The 20,952-nt window shown below is 39.9% G+C and overlaps 1 protein-coding gene across 11 annotated transcripts in view; it reads left to right on the forward strand.

Annotated features, from left to right (window-relative positions):
* Dcaf1 (DDB1 and CUL4 associated factor 1) overlaps positions 1-20,952 on the forward strand; it is a 91,661-nt gene that overhangs the window by 8,592 nt on the left and 62,117 nt on the right. For all 11 annotated transcript variants that reach the window (XR_009380327.1, XR_009380328.1, XM_059268553.1 and 8 more), the window contains exons 2-8: positions 4,751-4,868; positions 8,572-8,648; positions 13,292-13,365; positions 14,008-14,121; positions 15,197-15,334; positions 17,102-17,614; positions 18,323-18,424. Coding sequence is in view for 9 of the 11 variants with exons in the window: in XM_059268553.1 (XP_059124536.1) it covers positions 4,751-4,868; positions 8,572-8,648; positions 13,292-13,365; positions 14,008-14,121; positions 15,197-15,334; positions 17,102-17,614; positions 18,323-18,424 (1,136 nt within the window). In the remaining 2 variants the exon portion in view is untranslated. The remainder of the gene's footprint in view (positions 1-4,750; positions 4,869-8,571; positions 8,649-13,291; positions 13,366-14,007; positions 14,122-15,196; positions 15,335-17,101; positions 17,615-18,322; positions 18,425-20,952) is intronic.

The following is a 20,952-nucleotide window of genomic DNA, read 5'->3' on the forward strand; positions in this document are numbered from 1 at the left end:
TTGAGGAGTTAACTCTTAGAGTGTGTGTAGTAGTAAATGACTTTTGCGTAAATGACTACGACTCGTTTTGTCTACCTCGTGTTGCCTTTTTTTTTTTTTTTTCCTGGAACTCGCTCTGTAGATCAGGCTGGCCTCAAACTCAGAGATCCGCCTGCCTCTGCATCCCCAGTGCTGGGATTAAGGGCATGCACCATTAATGCCTGGCGTTCTTGTTTTCCATAACACTTTCCATCGAAGCCTTTTAACTTGCCTGCATGTTTTAATTATTAATTTATTATAGCACTGTCTTCCTGTTGCAAGCCCTTTGTTAATGTGGAGCGTGAGAGGTTCATTGGTAGTGTCACATGAAGGCTTTTTTCCCCATCTTGGGTTTCCTGGCATTTACCTTTAAGGCTTTTATAAGCGTATGTATTTTGACTTTAGGAGTCAATATAGTATATTTCTTCCAGATGTCAAGATTTGTGTTTGTATGTAGCAGTATTTCATTAACCATTTTCTAGTGGGGATATATTTTTTGGGTGTTAAGGTAATTTCAGGAATTTTTCACATTTCTTGAGCATAGTATTTTACTGTTACATTGTCGTTCAGTTGTTAAATTTAATAAAATGTAATAAAACGAACTCCGTGTTAAATTGAAGTGATTGGAGTTGGTTTATTACCACTATATTGTTTTTGTAAAGCAGATAGTCATGGACAGTAATAAAGTTATATATGATCACGTGCCAGAGTGTTGAGTTTTTGCTTAAAGTTGTAAATTCGAAATTTTCCCCTTTTCCCTTCTAGTGAGGATTGACCCAGGACCTCTCTTCTCCTTCCCTTAAGTCTTTATTGAAATAGAATCTATGTAACCCAGGCTGGCCTCAGACTTGTGAATGCACCCCACTCAGCTTTTTAGGTGTTGTGATACAGATGTGCACCATCGGCTCGAGTTGGCCTGCCTGCCTGCCTGCCTCCCTGCCTGCCTGCCTGCCTTTTTTTTTCTTCCTTCCTTCCCTCCCTTCCTTCCTTCCCTCCCTCCCTCCCTCCCTCCCTTCCTTCCTTCCTCCCTCCCTCCCTCCCTCCCTCCCTCTCCCCCTTTCTTTCCTCGTGCTAGGAATTGAATTTAGGGCCTCAGGGACAGGCCTTACATTTAGCTACAACTCTCAGCTCCTTTTAAGTGAAGGTTGCAACTTTCCTAAAGAAGTGCTGTTTCCCACCTTTCCTCTTTGCCTCAGGATCTGTTTTAACATGGACTTTATCTTAGATATGGGGGCAATATTTGCTGAAATAGCCATTAAGTATAGTGTAGGAAGAGGACCTATTTTGTGGTTTAATTTAAAAGTTGCAAGATGGTGGGGAAATGGTAGAATGGAGTAAAGTGTAATAAAAAAAATCCTACACACAGTTACTTGCCATAATAACTCATCTATATCTTGGGTATTCTTTTCATTTTAGAGGTTTATGCATACACATTTAAATTCACAGGTGGCAATTCTGCACAAAGTTTTCACTTTGATTTTTGTATTTAATTATTTGAGCTGGGTGGTGGTAGCACACACCTTTAAGCCTAACTCTCTGGGAGTCAGAGGCAGTCGGATCACTGAGTTCAAGACCAGCCTGATCTACAGAGTGAATTACAGGAGAGCCAGGGCTACACAAAGAAACCCTGTCTCAAAAAAAAACAACCAACCAACCAAAAGATATTTGAGAATCAGTTTAAATTAGTTTGACCAAAAAGTTGGTTCAGTTCTAACTTTTTTTTTTTGTTTTTTGTTTTTTTGTTTTTGTTTTTTGGATGATGTTTTGGGGATGACAGAACCTAGGAACCACCCTACACCCTTTCTTTGTGTAACAGCCCTGGCTGTCCTAGAACTTGATTTTGTAGACCAGTCTGGCCTAGAAACTAACAGAGATCCTCCTGTCTCTGATCCTGAATTTGTTTGTTTTTTGAAATGGAATCTTACAAAACAACAAAACAAAAACCCTTCTAGTAGAAAAGCTAAATTAAGTGAATACCTTTAGTTTAAACAGTTAACTGCTTTCCTGTATATTCTTTCTCCCTGTGTTTATTTTGTGGAATTAGGTTTCTCTCTGTAGCCCTGGCTGTCCTGTGACTCACTCCATAGACAAGACTGGCCTCAAACTCAGATCTGCCTGCCTGTGCTGGGATTAAAGACATGCACCATCACCAGACTGGCTTATTTATTTATTTATTTATTTATTTATTTATTTATTTATTTATTTATTTTTGGTTTTTCGAGACAGAGTTTCTCTGTGTAGCTTTGCGCCTTTCCTGGGACTCACTTGGTAGTCCACGCTGGCCTCGAACTTACAGAGATCCGCCTGGCTCTGCCTCCCGAGTGCTGGGATTAAAGGCGTGCGCCACCACCGCCCGGCTTTTTTTTTTTTTTGAGATAGAATTTCTCTGTGTAGACCAGGCTGGCCTTGAACTCACAGATCCGCCTGCCTCTGCCTTCCAAGTGCTGGGATTAAAGGTATGTGCCACAACTACCCAGCTACTTTCTTGTTCTTTAAAAATTATTTTTTCTTAAAAATATTTTTTCTTGCGGGGCCGTGGTGGCGCACGCCTTTAGTCCCAGCACTCGGGAGGAGGAGGCAGGTGGGTCTCTGTGAGTTTGAGGCCAGCCGGGGCTATAGAGTGAGTTCCAGGAAAGGCTCCAAAGCTACACAGAGAAAATCTGTCTCAAAAACTTTTCTTTACATTGTGCTAATAGGTGGAGGAACCTTGAAAGTGGTATGTTAATGCAGTAGGTATGATGGTGCACACTTGTAATCCCAGAACTCGGGTGGCTGAAGCTGAACAATCATGAATATGAGTTACATAGTGACACCCTGTCTCAAAACAAAAATAAAAACAACAAAAACCAACAAACCACAGGCTACATGAGTGTCTTAGGGTTTCTATTACTGTGAAGAGATACCATGACAACTCTGTATTATAAAGGAAAACATTTAATTGGGGTAGCTTACAGTTTCAGAGGTTTAGTCCACTATCATCATGGTGGGACATGGAGGTGTGCAGGCAGGCATAGTGCTGGAGAAAGAGCTGAGAGTTCTGTATCTTGATCTGCAGGCAGCAGGAGCCCGTGTCCACACTGGATGTATCTTGAGCATAGGACCTCCACAGTGATACATATGCTTTGAAAAGGCCGTACCTCCTAATAGTGCTACTCCCTATGAACTTATATGGGCCAATTACATTCAAACTACTTCAGTGGGCCTAGTATGGCAGGCCTAAAGGCCCAGGACTCAAAGCTGATCCAGGAATATCCAAGGCTCAGTCAAGGTCTACATGGGTGACAGAGTGAGTTTAAGGACAGTTTGGGAACTAGACCCCTCAAAAACAAAAAACAAACAAACAAACAAAAACAACAACAACAACAACAAAAACCAAAATAAGCTGGGTAGTAGTGGCAGCAAAAGCCTTTAATCCCAGCACTGGGAGGCAGAGGCAGGCAGATCTCTGTGAGTTTGAGGCCAGCCTGGTCTACGGAGCTAGTTCCAGGACATCTAAGGCTATATAAAAAGAAACCCTGTCAGAGAAACAAAAAGATCAAAACCCAAACCAAAATATTAACAACCCTAAAAACCAAAACTAATAACCCTAAACAAACACTGGGGAGGTAGCTCAGTGTTAGAATGATTTCTTAATATATCTGAGACTCTAGAATTCCTAGTACCAAACAATAAAATGAATAAACCAAGGGCTAGGGATGTAACTCAGTAGTAGAGTTCTTATTTAACATGAGAAGGCCCTGTGTTCAATCCCTGTCACTTCAAAGAACAAAAATGTCAACCAAAAGTAAGTGAAAGCAGCACAAAACTGTAACAGTGTATGTATTCTAGAAGGCTGATTGCTTAAGTGCATTCCTTTATAGTTTTTGTTTGTTTGTTTTGTTTATCAAAACCCTGGCTGTTTTGGAACTCATTTTGTAGACTAGGCTGATCTCAGACTTAAGAGATCCACCTGCCTCTGCCTCCCAAGTATTGGAACTAAAGATGTGCATTCCTTGCCTAGCTTTTTCTTTTCCTGACTGTCCTGCAACTCACAGAGATGTTCCTGCCTTTTGCCTCCCAAGTGCTAGGTTTAAAGGCATGGTGAGGTTTTTTTTTTTAACCTCCATTAAAAATATGGCAAAAAATAAAAAGGGGCTAGACTGTTCTTATGTAGTACAGCACTTGTCTAGCATGCATGAAGCTCAATTCAATCCTCAGCACTGCCCAAGCCTCCTCTATAATATATATATATATATATATATATATATATATATATATATATATATACCATTATATCTCTAATCCTACTTCTTGGGAGGTAGAAGCAGGAGGATCAGAAAATAAAAGTCATTCTTGGGTATAAAATGAGTTCAAAACAAGCCTAGGCATTACATATTCTGTCTTTAAAAAAAATTGTAAGCCTGGTGTGGTGGCTACATAGTGAGTTTTAAGTCAACTGGAGCTACTAGTGAGAGCCTGTCTCCCATCCCCAAAGATTGTAAATTTACAACCCAGTGGTATTTAGTAGATTCACAATTGATGGCAGCTATCATCTCTTTAGTTTCAGGGTCCCCCTTCCTCCCCATTTTGAAGACAGGGTCTTTCTGTGTGTCCCTAGCTAGAGTAAAACTATATAGCCCAGGCTGGCCTCAGACTCTGACTTATCCTTTACCTACTACCTTCACACTTCTTTTTGTAGGAACTATGTCAGATGTGTGTGTTTGTTCATTTCTCACTGTTTTGACTTCTTTAGGCCAAGCCATGACTACAGTAGTGGTGCATGTGGACTCCAAAGCTGAGCTCACTACCCTGCTGGAGCAGTGGGAAAAGGACCATGGCAGTGGGCAGGATATGGTACCTATCCTTACCAGGTAAGAATAGCTTTTTTTTTCCCCCACACAACCTTATTTTACTTTTCATATATACAAAACAATATTTTTTTAAAAAATGGGTGTATTGGTGATAGCAAGATGGCTGAGCAGTTAAGAACATTTGTTTCCCAACACCCATGTTGGGCTTCTCATAACTGCCTGTAACTCTAGCTCTGAGGGACCTGACTCCTCATCTCTGTGGTACCCTATGCATGTGCTCACATACACATACATACACACACACACACACACACACACACACACACACACACACACACTAACAATAGTTTTGGAAGGAAATAAAAGAATATTTTGACAGAATCAGATTTTTTTAAAATTTTTGCTTATTCCTCCCCATATCATCATACCCCCCCCTCCCCCCCCGCACGTGCGCCCCAGAAAGAGTTTCTTTGTGTAGCGTTGGAACCTGTCTGTCCTGGAACTTGCTCTGTAGACCAGGCCTTGAACTCAAAGATCCACCTGCCTCATGAATGCTGGGACTAAAGGCGTGCGCCACCACCGCCCGGTTCTTTTTGCTTTTTAATTTTTCTTTCTTATTTCTTTTTTTTCCAAGACAAGGTTTCTCTGTGTAGCCCTGTTTGCCTTGGAACTCACTCTGTAAACCAGGCTCTTTAGCATCTATGCAAACAAACAAACACACAAAACCAACAAGGTACAAGTTTGTGTTTATAACCCTAATGCAGGCGGATGGAGACAAGTGAATTTCTGGAGCTCATTGGCCAGCAAGTATAGCCAGTTGGCAAGTTCTGAGTTCAGTGAGAGATGGACACTGTGTCAGAAGATGAGATGGAGAATGATAAAAGAATATTTTTGAGATTTGGGCTGCAAATCTTTAGATAATATTTAAGAAAGGAAAAGTTGCTGGATGTGGTGGCGTGTGCCTTTTATCCCAGCACTTAGGAAGCCGAGGCAGGAGGATCTTTGAGTTTGAGGACAGCCTGGCCTATGTAGTGAGTTCCAGGACAGCCAGGGCTATGTAGCCAGACCCAAAGCAAAAAAAGTAAAATAAAATAAAAATAAAAAATAGGAAAAGGAAAATTCAGGACTGGAGAGATGGCGTAGTGGTTAAAAGTACTGGCTAGACCTGGGTTCAGTTCCCAGCGCCTATATGGCTGTTCACAACTCTCTGTAATTCTAGTTAAAGGGATCTGAATCCTCTTCTGGCTTCCATGGGCAACCAGGCACACATGTGGTACACATAATACATACATGCAGATAGTCACTCATTCGCATAAAAATAAAATATTTTAAAAAGTTTAAAACTAGAAGAAAGGGAAATTTATGGGGCTGGAGAAATGGCTCAGTGGTTACAAGTACATATTGCTCTTTAAGAGGACCCAAATTTGGTTCCCAATACCCATATTGTGTGGCTCACAACCACCAATAACTTCAGCTCCTGGGGATTAAGCTGCTTTTTCTGGCCTCATGTGCACATACCCCCACATAGGTACATACTTTTTGAAAAGTGGGAAATTTAGCTGGACTTGGTGACATATGCCTTAGGCAGGTGGGGCTCTATGAATTGAGGTTAGCCTGGTCTATATAGAGTTTCAGGACATCCAAGAGACCCACATGGTGGAAGGACAGAACTAACTCTTGGCGGTTGTTCTTTGACCTCCACATATGCTTTCGTGATGTGCTTGCACATACGTGCATGCATACATATACAAAAAGAAAAATGTAATAAAAAGTGAGGAATTTAGGCTTGTATAGCTAAATCATGTAGGCAAGTTTGACTTGGGAGGTAGATGGCATACAGTTAGAGAGTTATTATTATAATAGATTAAAGGATTAAACTAAGCTTAAAATCTATATATAAAATCTCTCTAAAAAAGACCAAAATATCAGACTTGTTTAGGGTACTCAAGTAATTTTCTTGTTTTCATCAAGTGTGTAGGAATAGAACTAGGCATAGTGACACACACTTTTAATGCCATTGTTTGGCAAGCAGAGATTAGTATCATGAGTGTGAGGTCATTCTCACCTTCATAAGGAGTTAGAGCCTACCCTGCACTACATCAGATTTTGCCACAAAAGAATAAAATGGGGGAAGGGGGTGTTGCTGAGGGAGATAGCTTAATTACTAAAGTACTTGTCTTTCAAGTGTTGAGTATGATTCCCAGAACCAAGTATTTAAAACAAGCAAACAAAAAAAGTCAGGCTTGGTGATGTATACTAGTAATCTCAGTGCTGGGAAGGATGATAAAGGAGGATCTCTGAGGCTTGCTGATCTGCCTACCTATCCTGTTTGGTGAGTTCCAGTCCAGTGAGAGACCCTGCCTCAAAGAAAAGCCATGTGGACTGAATTCCTGAGGAATAATACTTAGGATTGTCTTTTGGCCTCCACATGTATGTACACATGTACACCCATACACACAAGAATCAAAAAAAGGAGTTCATGAATAAAAAGGAATTTGATATCACAGCATGGATGTTTTTCCAGAAGGATCCTGGCATGATAAGTTTATATGATTCTATTTATGTAAAATTCTAGAACAGGCAAAACATATCTCTAGTAAGTAAAAGCAGAATGGTTACTTGGGGCCCTAGTGGAGGCCTAGATGGTGGAAGGAACATAGGCTAACAAAGAGAAAACGAAATGGCCCTGAAGTAGGAATGTACTTGGGTTCTTTGAATAGCAGAGGGTCATGTGTTTGAAGTTTAATAAAAGAGAATAGAAGAAGCATTCACAAAACTGGTAGAAGCTAGATAATTTCAGGCTGTGTAGTACTTGGACTTAATTCAAGGAATATAGTTAGTCTCTGGAAGCTGGAGACAGAAATGTGTTAAGTAAAACAGAGAAGTAGAATGCAGGAGCTGCAAAATGGGTACTAGAAGTAGTTCAGATAGTTAAATGGTAGTGGTCTGTTTAAGGATAGCAGTGGTCAAATTTAGAGATGATTGGTATCAGGAGATGTCTGGTAGGTAGAGTTACAGGAATTGCTGAGGTGGATGAGGAGAATGAATTTCTTTTTTTTTTTTTTTTTAAAGCCCAGATGCTTTGAACTTGTTGTGTAGCTCAGAGTGGCTTCAACCTTGAAATTTAGCCTTCTGATTGCTGTGAGAACAGGCATGTGCTACCATGCCTATTTGAAAATGAAGATTTTAATGAAGATTTGTTGACTTTAAGTTTCTGAGGTGATAGTAGTGTTTTGTGATGCAAGAAAGTTTAGAGAAGAATAAGATTGAGAGTGGAAATTATGCTATGAGGTGATTATTTAGATTTTGTTATTCAGGAAAATCATGTTTTTCTACGTTTTACACCTTGACTATTGATTAATTGTTGTCGATAGTACATTTTTTTTTTTGGTTTTTCGAGACAGGGTTTCTCTGTGTAGCTTTGCGCCTTTCCTGGAACTCACTTGGTAGCCCAGGCTGGCCTCGAACTCACAGAGATCCACCTGGCTCTGCCTCCCGAGTGCTGGGATTAAAGGCATGCGCCACCACTGCCCGGCTCGATAGTACATTTTTTTGAATTTTATTTTTGCTTTTTTTCTAACATGGTCTCAATGTATGGCCCTGACTGGCCTGATGATGCTCACTGTGTAGCCCAGGTTGCCCTTGAATTTAAAAGCAGGCCTCCTGCCTCAACCTCCTGAGTGTTGGGATTTTGGGTGTGTACTACAATGCCTGGCATTTTTTGTGTGCTTGTTCAGAGTTGACTCTTTTCTTCTTGTGCTAGGATGTCAGAATTAATTGAAAAAGAAACTGAAGAATATCGTAAAGGAGATCCAGACCCATTTGATGATCGACATCCTGGTAAGATGTATACTCTTATGTCTGAGACTTTTTTATTTTCTATTTCTTTTGAAAGAGGGTCTTGCTATATTGCTCAGACAGGCCTAGAACTCTTGATTTTCCACCATAGCCTTATGAGTAGCTGAGATACAGGCGTGGTCTACTGTGCCCGTGTATTCTTTTTTCTTTTGTTTTTTCGAGACAGGGGTTTCTCTGTGTAGTTTTGGTGCCTTTTCCTGGAACTCACTCTGTAGCCCAGGCTGGCCTCGAACTCACAGAGATCCGCCTGCCTCTTGCCTCCCGAGTGCTGGGATTAAAGGCATGCGCCACCACCGCCCGGCAACACATTCTTTTTTCTTATAAAAGAAAATTGTTGGGCTTTGCAGATGGCTTGGTGGGTAAAAGTGCCTGCTGCAAGCCTGACAGGCTGAGTTTTATTTGATCCTTAGAAGTCATGTAAACGTAAAGGGGAGAACCATTCAAGAGTGTTGTCTTGAGTTTTGTATATGTGCTGTGATGTACTGTGGCATGTTCATATACACACATATACATCACATCCCTCCAACACACAGAAAATAGTAAAAAACAATTAAAAGGAAAATTGTTAATAGTACTTTACAATTGATAGTGTCTGTAGCTAAAGTTTTCCTGCCTTGTCCACAGTCAGGACAAATCTCTGCCACCCGCCAGTCCCACAGCCGCTCAGACCCAACCAAGTAAACATAGAGACTTATATTGCTTACAAACTGTATGGCCATGGCAGGCTTCTTGCTAACTTCTTATATCTTAAATTAATCCATTTCTATAAATCTATACCTTGCCATGGGACTTGTGGCTTACTGGCATCTTCACATGCTGCTAGGCAGCTGGCAGTGTCTCTCTGACTCAGCCTTCCACTTCCCAGAATTCTCTTCTCTGCTTGTCCCGCCTATCCTTCCTGCCTGGCTACTGGCCAATCAGTGTTTTATTTACTAACCAATCAGAGCAACATATTTGACATACAGAACATCCCACAGCAAGTGTCCTCTGTGTTAATTTTTTTACCCCTTTGGTTTTTAGAGATAGGATTTTCTGTGTAGCCCTGGCTGTCCTGGAACTTGTTCTGTAGACCAGGCTGGCCTCAATCTCAAGTGGTCTGCCTGTCTCTGCCTCCCGAGCACTGGGATTCAAGGCATACGTCACCACTGCCTGGCTCTCTGTGGTAAATATGTTCTTATATTTTTGCTGAGCATGGTGGCACACATCTTTAATCCCAGCACTTGGGAAGCAGAGGCTGTGGATTTCTGTGAGTTTGTGGCCAGCCTGACTTCAAATGAAGTGAGTTCCAGGCTAGCCAGGAGCCAGGATTACATATTGAGACCCTCTCAATTTTTTTTTTTTTTTTTTTTTTTGCTATTTCTCAAAGTGAGACAAAGAATTCTAGTAAAATTGTAATATTTGTGATAAGTCAGGTGTGGTGGCATAACTCATAAGAGGTATGCTTACCACTGCCTCTCAAGTTGCTGGGATTAAAGGTTTGAGCCACCACTGCCCAGCAATTTCTTTCCTTCTGTGTGTCTGGGGGTGGTGGGAGGATTATATGTCTGTGTGTGTATGTGTAGGCAGAAGTTTCCCTGTGCCACAGCTGCTTCCCAAATAACTGACAAGGAGACTCATTGTTAATTACAAATGCTCAGCCTATAGCTCGGGCTTGTTACTAGCTAACTTTTCCACTTAAATTAATCCATATTTCTTATCTATGCTTTGCCATGTGGCTTGGTACCTTTTCTCAGTACGGCATGCCTGTCTTGTTCTCTCTGCATCTGTTGGCAATTCTCTCACTCTGCCTTTCTACATCCCAATATCCTCAGTTTGATTGTCCTGCCTAACTATTCTGCCTTGCTATAGGCCAGTCAGCTTCTTTATTGACCAATGAGAGTTATACATAGTCACAGGGTACAGAAGGATTATTCCACAGCATTTCTCCCTTTTTGTCTAATTAAAAGGGAGGTTTTAACCTTAACATAGTAAAACTTTATATAACAAACAGTTATTAAGTAAGAATTAGTTACAATATCTAGTTTATTTATATTTGGCAAAATTAAGGAAAACATGCTGTCATCTATCTTATCTTTGTGAGTCCCAAGTTTTGTTATCTAATTTACCTTCATAACTAAGTAAAACTATAACTAACTGTCTAGTCTTCAGCTCTATCAAAGATCCCAGAAGGGTGAAATGTTGCCCAATGATAGGGATATCTCACTGCCAGAACAGTCACTCAAAGTTCTGCTGTAGTGTTTGGGCATCCATCTTTGGTCCACAGGCCTAGTGTATCTGACACACTTTCCGGTGAAGCAGGAATTCTGAAGGATTGTCCTACCTTGTCTTGGCAAAATTCGGCAGTTGCCTTTCTTGCATCCTGCTGGTCCAGTTTGAACAGTAACTGTCAGCAGTTGAGGCAAGGGCAGTTTCTTTGCCCACAAGGCTAGCTTTTGCCATAAAGAAAACAAACTCCATATGGAGTTTTTTCTATGCCCATCATCTTCTCTGAAGTAGATTGGTGCTGCTAGGAGCAGACGTGTCTCACTGTCATGAAAAGCCTTAGATAAATATATTAAATGCCATATTCTGTAGGTCTTTGAAGTGTTTGAAGACCATTTATCTATCTAAATGTATCCGTTTATGACTTTGAAAACATATCTAACATGATTGATTATAAGTTTGACTAATATAGCTAACTATTAAGCTGAATTTTTTAATTATACATTACATTTTTAAATGAGTTGTATAAGAATAATAACCCAAAAGAGTAGAAATATAAAGTATAACAATATTACCTTTAAATTTATATTAATATACAAAAATCCATACCAATGTAAAATATTTAAGACTAGTAGTTGCTGTTTTGATTTAAAAGTAGATTCAATAATCTACCCTTTTATCCTTTCATTTCTATATCCTATCCCCCTTTTTTCCTTTAGAAAGAGATCTTTGAATTTAACTCTGTTTAGCTTTTTTCTTGACTATGACCAATAACAATTTGTAACCAACCCCCCTTTAGTGATAATAAACATCCATAACCCATTTTTTTGGGAATGTGGGCATAGTTCTTTAGACTACTTCCTGTTTGGGGATGCTGGTAATCTTTTGACTGTGAGAAAATTTAGGATAATGGTTAAGTCTTGGCTGCAGTATTCTGTGAGGCTGGATCATCCCAGTCAGCATCCTTGAAGCTGTTCTGGATGCTGGATCATTTGGACCATCTGTTTTTACTTGTGTCTGGTCCCTTTGCTCTGAAAATACATAAACTTTTAAAGGTTACATACATATCTGTATTTCTTTTTTTCTGTTTTTTTTTGAGACAAGGTTTCTCTGTGTAGTTTTGGAGCCTGTCCTGGATCTCACTCTGTAGACCAGGCCAGAGATCTGCCAGGCTCTGCCTCCCGATTGCTGGGATTAAAGGCTTATGCACCACCACCACTCTGCTACATATCTTTATTAATACAAGTATAGGCTGTGTATTTTACACAAGTCAGCCAAAGATGATTCTTTTGTTATATGTTTAAGCAAGTAAAGTATACATTTTGTGTCTTATAGTTCTTCTGGGTGCTCTCCCTTGGTTCCCTGAGAGCCTAATCTCATGGCAGAGGTATGTTTACCACCAGATCTGGGAGCCATGTTTACTGCCCCACCTCAGGGAAGTTTCTGGGTCTACGCTGGCTGTTACCCAGCAGTGTGTCGCCAGCTGCTTATAAACACCATTTAGTGTTTGGCAGCAGGGCCTTTAAAAAGAGCCACCCTTTATTGCCGCTAGCATTGAGCCAAAGAAACCTGTCACGCCTCTGCTCATTGTCAGCAAACAGCTCGTCGGAGAAAAGGCGGTTACCAAGAAGCTGTGTTGGACTGCATCTGTCGACAGCTCTGTCACTCTGCCTTTCTTCATTCCAGCATCCTCAGTTTGATTGTCCTGCCTAACTCTATCCTGCCTTGCTATAGGCCAGTCACCTTCTTTATTAACCAGTGAGAGTAATACATATTCACAGGGTACAGAAGGATTATTCCACAGCATGTATTTTCATATACATGTTAGTATGTGAGTGCACTTTTTTGTTGGTTTGTGTGCATGAGGAGGCCAGAGGTCACCTTAAGATATTGTCCCTTAGGAGCTATCCATCTGGTTCTTAGAGTCTCTTGCTGGGACTTAAGGGCTCCCAGTTTGGCTAGGATGGCTGGTGTAGTGGGATTTCAAGTGTGCACCGCCATGCCTAGCTTTTTACATGGGTTTCAGGGATCAAACTCAGGTCCTTATGTTTGTGTGGTAAGTGCTTTAGTGACTAATCTATCTACCCAGCCCCTAGAGAATGATTCTTTCTTTAAAATTATTGTTGCTACTTTTTTTTTTGAGGCAAGATCTCACTATGTAACTCTAGATGGGTGTGTAAAGTTGGCCTCATAGAGCTATTCCTGCCTCTGCCTCCCAAGTACTGGGATTAAAGATGTGTGCCACCATGTCTAGTCCTAAAAATGTTTCTTATTAAATTTACTCAAAGAATCTTGTCTTTGTTTCTGTTTATTTTTGCTGACAGTTTATTAGTTATATTTATAAGAACCCAGATGTTATTCTATAGGTCTGATTTGTTTGACAGGATTACCTATTCCTTTGTGCCTCCCTCTTCTTTTGGTAGGTCGAGCTGATCCAGAGTGTATGCTGGGCCACTTGCTGAGAATACTCTTCAAGAATGATGATTTCATGAATGCAGTAGGTTTGCTTTTTCTTTCCTCCAGAAATTATCAGAAGATAATCATACATTTGATTATTTATTTAATAGTTTTCTGTCACCTTAAAACTTTGTTAAAGTTGAGAATAGAGTGGTTAGATTTTTTTTTTTTAATTTGGTTATTGAAAAAGTAATCAAGCTGCTTTTTTGACAAAGTTCTGGTTGTGATGAAATTATTTTTTGTTTGGAGGTAGAAAATGATGGGAACCAGTGTGATAGTTTATGTATGTAAGCAATCCTAGCACTTGGCAGGCTGAGGGAGGAGATGTAGTGCAGATTCAGCTACGTAAGAACCTATTTCAAAATACACCTCCTCCCCCCAAAAAAATCCATGGGGGATATATTCAATTCAATGCAATCAAATTAAGGACGTTGTTAACTTATTTTAATAATAAAGGAAGTTTAAAAAATAGGTTTAATAATTAATTTTGATTGGATTAATTCCAGAACAAATAGTACTCCTTTATATCTTTTTTAAAAATTGCAAGTATTAACCCATATTTATACGAGTTGATTAGACTCCTTTTAACATTTCTCTCTCCATATGTATATGTATTGTATATTGATCATGTCTACCCCCCCCATGCCTCCCTTTGTTTTCCTTTCCTCCCTTTTCTTTCCAGCTGGTGAATGCGTATGTGATGACAAGTAGAGAGCCCCCTTTAAATACTGCAGCTTGCAGATTGCTACTGGACATCATGCCAGGTCTAGAAACTGCAGTTGTCTTTCAAGAAAAGGTACCTAGTAGAAGAAAAGTCATTGTGTTTTTGAATCGAGTGGATTGAATTGTTGGATTTGTGTTTGTTACTATAGTAATTGTTAATTTTTTCTTATTCAGGTAGTAATGTGTACTCTAGATAGACAGAAGACAAATTCAAAAACTAGTTATTTGAATCAGGTGGTATACAGCTGTTATCTCAGCCTGGGAATGGTTGAAGTTTGAGGATCAAGAGCTCAAAGTCATCTTTTGCTAATTTGGAGTTCAAGGCCACCCTGGTCTACATAAGTTCCTAACTCCGCCGGGTGGTGATGACACAAGCCTTTAATCCCAGTACTTGGGAGGCAGAACCAGGTGGATCTCTGTGAGTTCGATGCTAACCTGGTCTACAGCGCGAGATCCAGGACAGGCAGCAAAAACTACATGGAGAAATCCTGTCTCAAAAAAAAAAAAAAAAGATCCTATCTCCAAATGCAACAAAAGTATGTTATTTATGTTATTTGGATAGCTACCTGCTATATGGGTGAAATAGTATTTTTCAGAATCTTAAGATCAGGTTTTAAAAAGTATATTATGATTTCATTTAAGTTTTTGCTCCTTTTCTTCCTTTGTGGTAATGGAGATTAAACTTAGTTACTCTTATGAACAACACTGGAATACAGTTTTTAAATGTGTGTGTGTGCGTGCACACATGTGCACATGTGTAGGTATAGGCCTGTACATGCACTTCGAGGCCAGAAGAGGGTATCAGGTGGCCTGCCAAATCACTGTCCACCTATTCTTTGAGGCAGTCTTCCTTGGACTATTTTCTCTACTGGGCTGGAAGCCAGGGTGGCCCAGCAGTCCTCGTTTTCTTCACTCCTTTGGAGTTGTTATGAGTATATGTGGGATCCTGGCTTGTTATGTGGGTGCTGGGATCTGAACTTCAGTCCTAAGGCTTGTGCAGCAAGCTCTCCTTAACGACTGAACCATCTATGGTCCATCACTGAAATAGACATTAACTTTTTTTGTCATGAGATAGAAATGTTGGCTTATAATTTTAGTTATAAAAATGGCCTTTTCTGAATTGCACTATTTCTTGTTCTTTCCTATAGGAAGGAATTGTTGAAAATCTTTTCAAATGGGCCCGAGAGGCTGATCAGCCACTGAGGACATATTCTACTGGACTGTTAGGAGGTGCTATGGAAAATCAAGATATTGCTGCCAACTACAGAGATGAAAATTCACAGCTGGTAAGGACCATCTTAGCATGAATTGTTGCACACTTACTACCTGAATCTGAATATCAAAAACTTGTACTAGAACATAGTTATATATATCAGCACTTTAAGATTTATTTCCGTAGTGAAGAGTTTTGATTTTACTTTTCTTTTTTTACATTAAAACTTTTTTTAATCTTGTCAGGATCATAACATATAAACCTATGTCCTGTTCTCATTTCTCTCCTTAACCTCTGTGTTTTGAAGATTTTGAAATATGTAGCAAAGGTGAAAGAATTTTAGTGAATATTTGAATCTGTACCAGTTGAGTGAGTTATTAACATTTTATTAGACTCATTAGTTTACTCATCTCCCTTCCATTTATCCACTATTCTAAATTTTAAAAGAAATGCAATTCATATTAATCCAGATACAAACCCTTTCTTTTTTTTTTTTTTTTTTTTTAAAGATTTATTTATTATGTATACAGCATGTATGACTGCAGGCCAGAAGAGGGCACCAGATCTCATTACAGATGGTTGTGAGCCACCATGTGGTTGCTGGAAATTGAACTCAGGACCTCTGGAAGAGCAATCAGTGCTCTTATCCTCCGAGCCATCTCTCCAGCCCCACAAACCCTTTCTTTAATGTAGTATCATTCTTTGTGTCTTTGCTATTTTTTTTTTTAATTTATTTTTTGGTTTGTGTGTTTTCTTTTTTTTTTTTTTTTTTTTGTATGCCTAGGTTGGTCTTGAACTCACTATGTAGCTCTGGCTGGCTTCAGACTTGGAACAGTCCTTCTGCTTCAGTTTCCCAAGTGCTGAAGTTAAGGCATGCACCATTGCACTCAAGTAAATGTAGAACCAGTTCCTAATATTGGCCCCAAAAGTCAGTACTAAAAGATTTAAAAGGCAAACCTGGAAATTAGATTATGTAGTTGCTAGTGACATACAATGTATAGTCAGTAAGTTTTTGAAATCTTTAGTTTTGATTTTTTTTTTTTTTTTCAGTTTTTCGAGACAGGGTCTCTCTATGTAGCTTTGCGCCTTTCCTGGAACTCACTCGGTAGCTCAGGCTGGCCTCGAACTCACAAAGATCCACCTGGCTCTGCCTCCCGAGTGCTGGGATTAAAGGCGTGCGCCACCACCGCCCGGCTTTAGTTTTGATTTTTAAAGCCAATTAAAAATCTAGTTTTTGCTTTTTTTAGGTGTGATGCATAGCCCAGTCTACCTTGGCCCAAACTGACCACTTGTAAATGGTGTGTTTTATGTCAAATCTTCTGGTTTTGGTTTTCTAGGAAAAAACACACATACATATTTTAAAATAGACTTTTTTTTTTTTTTTTTTTTTTTTTGAGACAGGGTTTCTCTGTGTAACAGCTCTGACTATCCTGGAACTTGCTCTGTAGATCAGGCTGGCCTTGAACCTCGAACTCACAGAGATCCACCTGCCTCCTGAGTGCTGGGATTAAAGGTGTGAGCTACCACGCCCCACTTAAAATACACTTTTAGCCTTAGCTTATTTCATCAAAATACAGGAATCAAATCAACTAATTTATCACATCTTTACTATTCCCAGGCATTGGGCTAACTGTGTGAGTATTGAGTTCTCTTTAGTAGGGAAGTAATATATAATGAGCTGTTTGTCGTGGCATGTGCCTACAAATCTTAGCATTTGAGAGGTAAAGGAAGAGTGAGACTCTGTCTCATAAAACAAACCAAAAGAAAAGAATTATTTAGTAAAAATCATGTAAATTAAATTCAGAATAAACAACTCATTTACTCAAATATTTGTTGCTAGGTGGCAATAGTGCTTCGCAGACTGAGAGAGCTACAACTTCAGGAAGTGGCTTTGCGTCAGGAAAATAAGCGTCCTAGTCCACGGAAGCTTTCATCGGAGCCACTTTTGCCTCTGGATGAGGAAGCTGTGGATATGGACTATGGGGACATGGCAGTAGATGTTGTGGATGGAGAACAAGAAGCTTCTAGAGATATGGACATCTCCTTTCGTCTGGATTCAAGTCACAAGACCAGTAGTAGAGTGAACTCAGCCACTAAGCCTGAGGAAGCCTCAGGATTCAAGAAGAACAAGTCTACAAAGCATGGTGACAGAGAGAACTTTAGGAAGGCCAAGCAGAAGTTGGGATTCTCACCTTCTGACCCAGATCGTGTGTTTGTTGAGCTGTCTAATAGCAGCTGGTCAGAAATGTCCCCCTGGGTGATTGGCACCAATTATACCCTCTATCCTATGACTCCTGCTATTGAACAGCGACTTATTCTCCAGTATCTGACCCCTCTAGGAGAGTATCAGGAGGTAAGTTTTTGGGATAAGGTAGTGTTCACATTTTGGGTCTATTATGTTTATATCTTAGCCACTGACATACTCTTAACTTCATTCCAGAAAGGTCTTTTTTTCAAATAAATAAGGTTTTATTGCAGGTCACTCCTGATAAAGGTTGGTTTGCTCAAAATGTATCCATATAAACATAAGGTATATGAACATAGGTCTTAGGGTTTCTAATGCTGTGAAGAGTCACCATGACCATGGCGACTCTTATAAAGGAAAACATTTAACTGGGGCTGGTTTATAGTTTGAGAGGTTTAGTCCATTATCATCATGACAAGAAACATGGTAGCATGTAGGCAGACATGGTCCTGGAGAAGGAGCTCAGAGTTCTGCATCTGGATTGACAGGTGGCATGAAGTGAACTGGTTTGAGCTTCTGAGACCTCACAGCCCACCCCCTAGTGACACACTTCCTCGATCAAAGCCACACCTCCTAATCCACTTCCTATGAACCAAGTATTCAAACACATGAGTCTGTGGGCGCCATTCCTATTCAAACCACCATAACATATGAACATATTCTTGGGGGGGGGGGGGTTTCAATTTTTTAAAAAATTTTCTTTTAACTTTCTTTTTATTCTTTGTGGTTTCATTTCTTTAGTAATTTTCCTTCATAAAATACAGGGAATGTGAAAAAGCCACAATTTAAGACTTTCTTTTTTGGTTCTCATTTCAGTTACTTCCCATATTCATGCAACTTGGATCACGAGAATTGATGATGTTTTATATTGATCTGAAACAGACTAATGATGTCCTGCTTACTTTTGAGGCACTCAAGGTAAAGTTTTTTTTTTTTTTTTTTTTTTTTTGAGACAGGGTTTCTCCATGTAGTTTTGGGGCCTGTCCTGGATCTAGCTCTGTAGACCATACTGGCCTCGAACTCACAGAGATCTGCCTGGCTCTGCCTCCCGAGTGCTGGGATTAAAGGTGTGTGCCATCGCCGCCTGGAAAGGTAAAGTTCTTAAAAATATTAGGTCACTGAGCATTTTGTTAGTACTTGATGTTTATGAAACTCATGTTAAATGCGGTTAGTACAGCAGTACTGGCCAACCATATGTGATTTTTCAGTACTTTAAAATATAGTGTCTCTGAAGAACTGAAGTTTCATTTATTTACTTTTGAGACAGGGTCTCAGTCTGGGGCACAGGTTAGCATGGAACTCATATTAGACCAGGTTGGCCTCAAGTTTACAGCAGTCCTCTTGCCTCAGCCTCTTTGGTGTTGAGATTACATTTGTGAATTACTACAGGCCTGGCTTTAAATTTTAGTTAATTTTGATTAAGTTAATCTCATGTCACCAGTGTCTACTGCATCAAACAGTAGTACAGTTATAAAGTATGTTGAAGTGGAATTCAGAATGGGTAAGTTTGTCTTTCAGTCCCTAGACATTTTAAGTTTGGTTGAGATCAGACAGAATTGGAGTAATCTGTGGTTGTGGGGTGTGTCTGTTTCTGTCTGTATCTGTTTGTTTAAAGAGTGTACTCTAGTTAGGTCTTGAACAGTGAAATGGTACTGGAGGTTGGAGCTGTGTCCAGTGGCCCAGAAATACTGCATTCAGTTACAACATTGATTTTGAACAAGGTGCAATTGGATAGTGGCTTTGGGTGTTTGCTCACTCTCCTTGGAATTGCAATTGCTATTATCATTCATCTGTTCCTTTAAAAAGTTATGAAAGGGACAAAATATAATGAAATTTGTATGAACAAGGAAAAAAATTAAAAAAAAAAAGATCCTTAGAAACAAAATTGGAGCTGAAGAGATGGCTCAGCTGTTAAAATACCTAGTTTGGTTTCCAGAACCCATATTTGGCAGCTCAAAACTGCTTGTAACTCCAGCTCCAGGATTTCTGATATTCTCCTTGGGCACCCACATACTATCTTGTGTACATATTCATCATTCTTCTCTCTCTCTCTCTCTCTCTCTCTCTCTCTCTCTCACACACACACACACACACACACACACACACACACGCACACGCACACGCACACGCACACGCACACACACACACGCGCACAAATCTGGGTATATCATTTTGTTCAAAAGGAAGATTCAAGCTGTGTAAGAGAAGGGAACAGAAAGGAACAGTCAAATAGAAACAGAATGGTTTAAAAGAAAATTGAGGCTAGGTATGGTGCTACACCATACCAGTACTCAGGAGGCAGAGGCAGGCAAATTTCTGAGTTTGAGGCCAGCCTGGTCTACAGAGCAAGTTCCAGGCCCAGACTATCAAAAAAGAAAGAAAACAGACAGAATCTGCTCACAGGGTGAGGTAAAGTGGGTTTGTATGTTTGAAGGATTCAAATAAAACTAGGTTTCTTGGTAAATGTTAAGCCTGCTTACTCTATTTCTCCACCTTTTGTGATGGTGAATTGTCATGGTGGTATGTTAGTGACATTATGAGAAAACGATTCATGTGGCCCAAGTTGCTGGGAATAGATACCTAGTTTAGCTGCTTCTTGAGGGAAGAATGGTAGAGGCCTTTATGACAAACAAGGATAATGAAGGAAAGGATTTGAATTTCATGTAAGACTTAGTCCAGCTCTAGGTCTTGAGAAATTTTGAAGAGGGTGTATACCTGTTAATGCTGCCATTGACTTTATCTCTTCAAGTATGTAGTTGCAAACTTGTATTGTTTGTTCTGGATACAGGAGGGGGAGCTGTGGCTCTCCTGAGGCCCTGTTTTTGAGGCGCTTGGGTTCAGAAATATGAAGAACATCCCACTTTTCTTGGACTCCCTGTCCTTAAAATGAAATTAACAAAACTTAAACATTAAAAATTTGACTGGGTGTTGTCCAGTCTTCAAGGCTAGTCGATACCGTATCTAGGGCCAGTAAGATGGCTCAGTGGGTTAGGACACTTGTTGCCAAACCTGATGACTGGGGTTTGATTTCTGGAAACGACATGGTAGAAGGAGAAAACCAATTCTTGCAAGTTGTCCTCTGACCTCCACATGTAACACCATAGCCACTCACATAAATAAATACAATAAAGTATCTAAATTTTTTATTTTTTCGGTTTTTTGAGACAGCGGTTCTCTGTGTATCCCCAGCTGTCCTAGAACTTACTCTGTGGGGAGATCTGTCTGCTTCTGCCTCCCGACTGCTAGGATTAAAGGCGTTTGCCACACTGCTTGGCTGAAGTTTTACTTTTTTAAAAATGCATTCTTATACCACTTTTGATTCTTTGCTTAAGTTTCTTCTTTGGGAGTCTGTAATTCCAGCACTTGAGAGGTAGAGACCATCTTGGGACACATAGTGAAACTTTGTCTCAAAAAGTTTTTTTATTGTTTGGGGCTATACTGAAAAT

This window comes from Peromyscus eremicus, chromosome 7, assembly GCF_949786415.1.
Source record: "Peromyscus eremicus chromosome 7, PerEre_H2_v1, whole genome shotgun sequence".
Classification (NCBI taxonomy): domain Eukaryota; kingdom Metazoa; phylum Chordata; class Mammalia; order Rodentia; family Cricetidae; genus Peromyscus; species Peromyscus eremicus.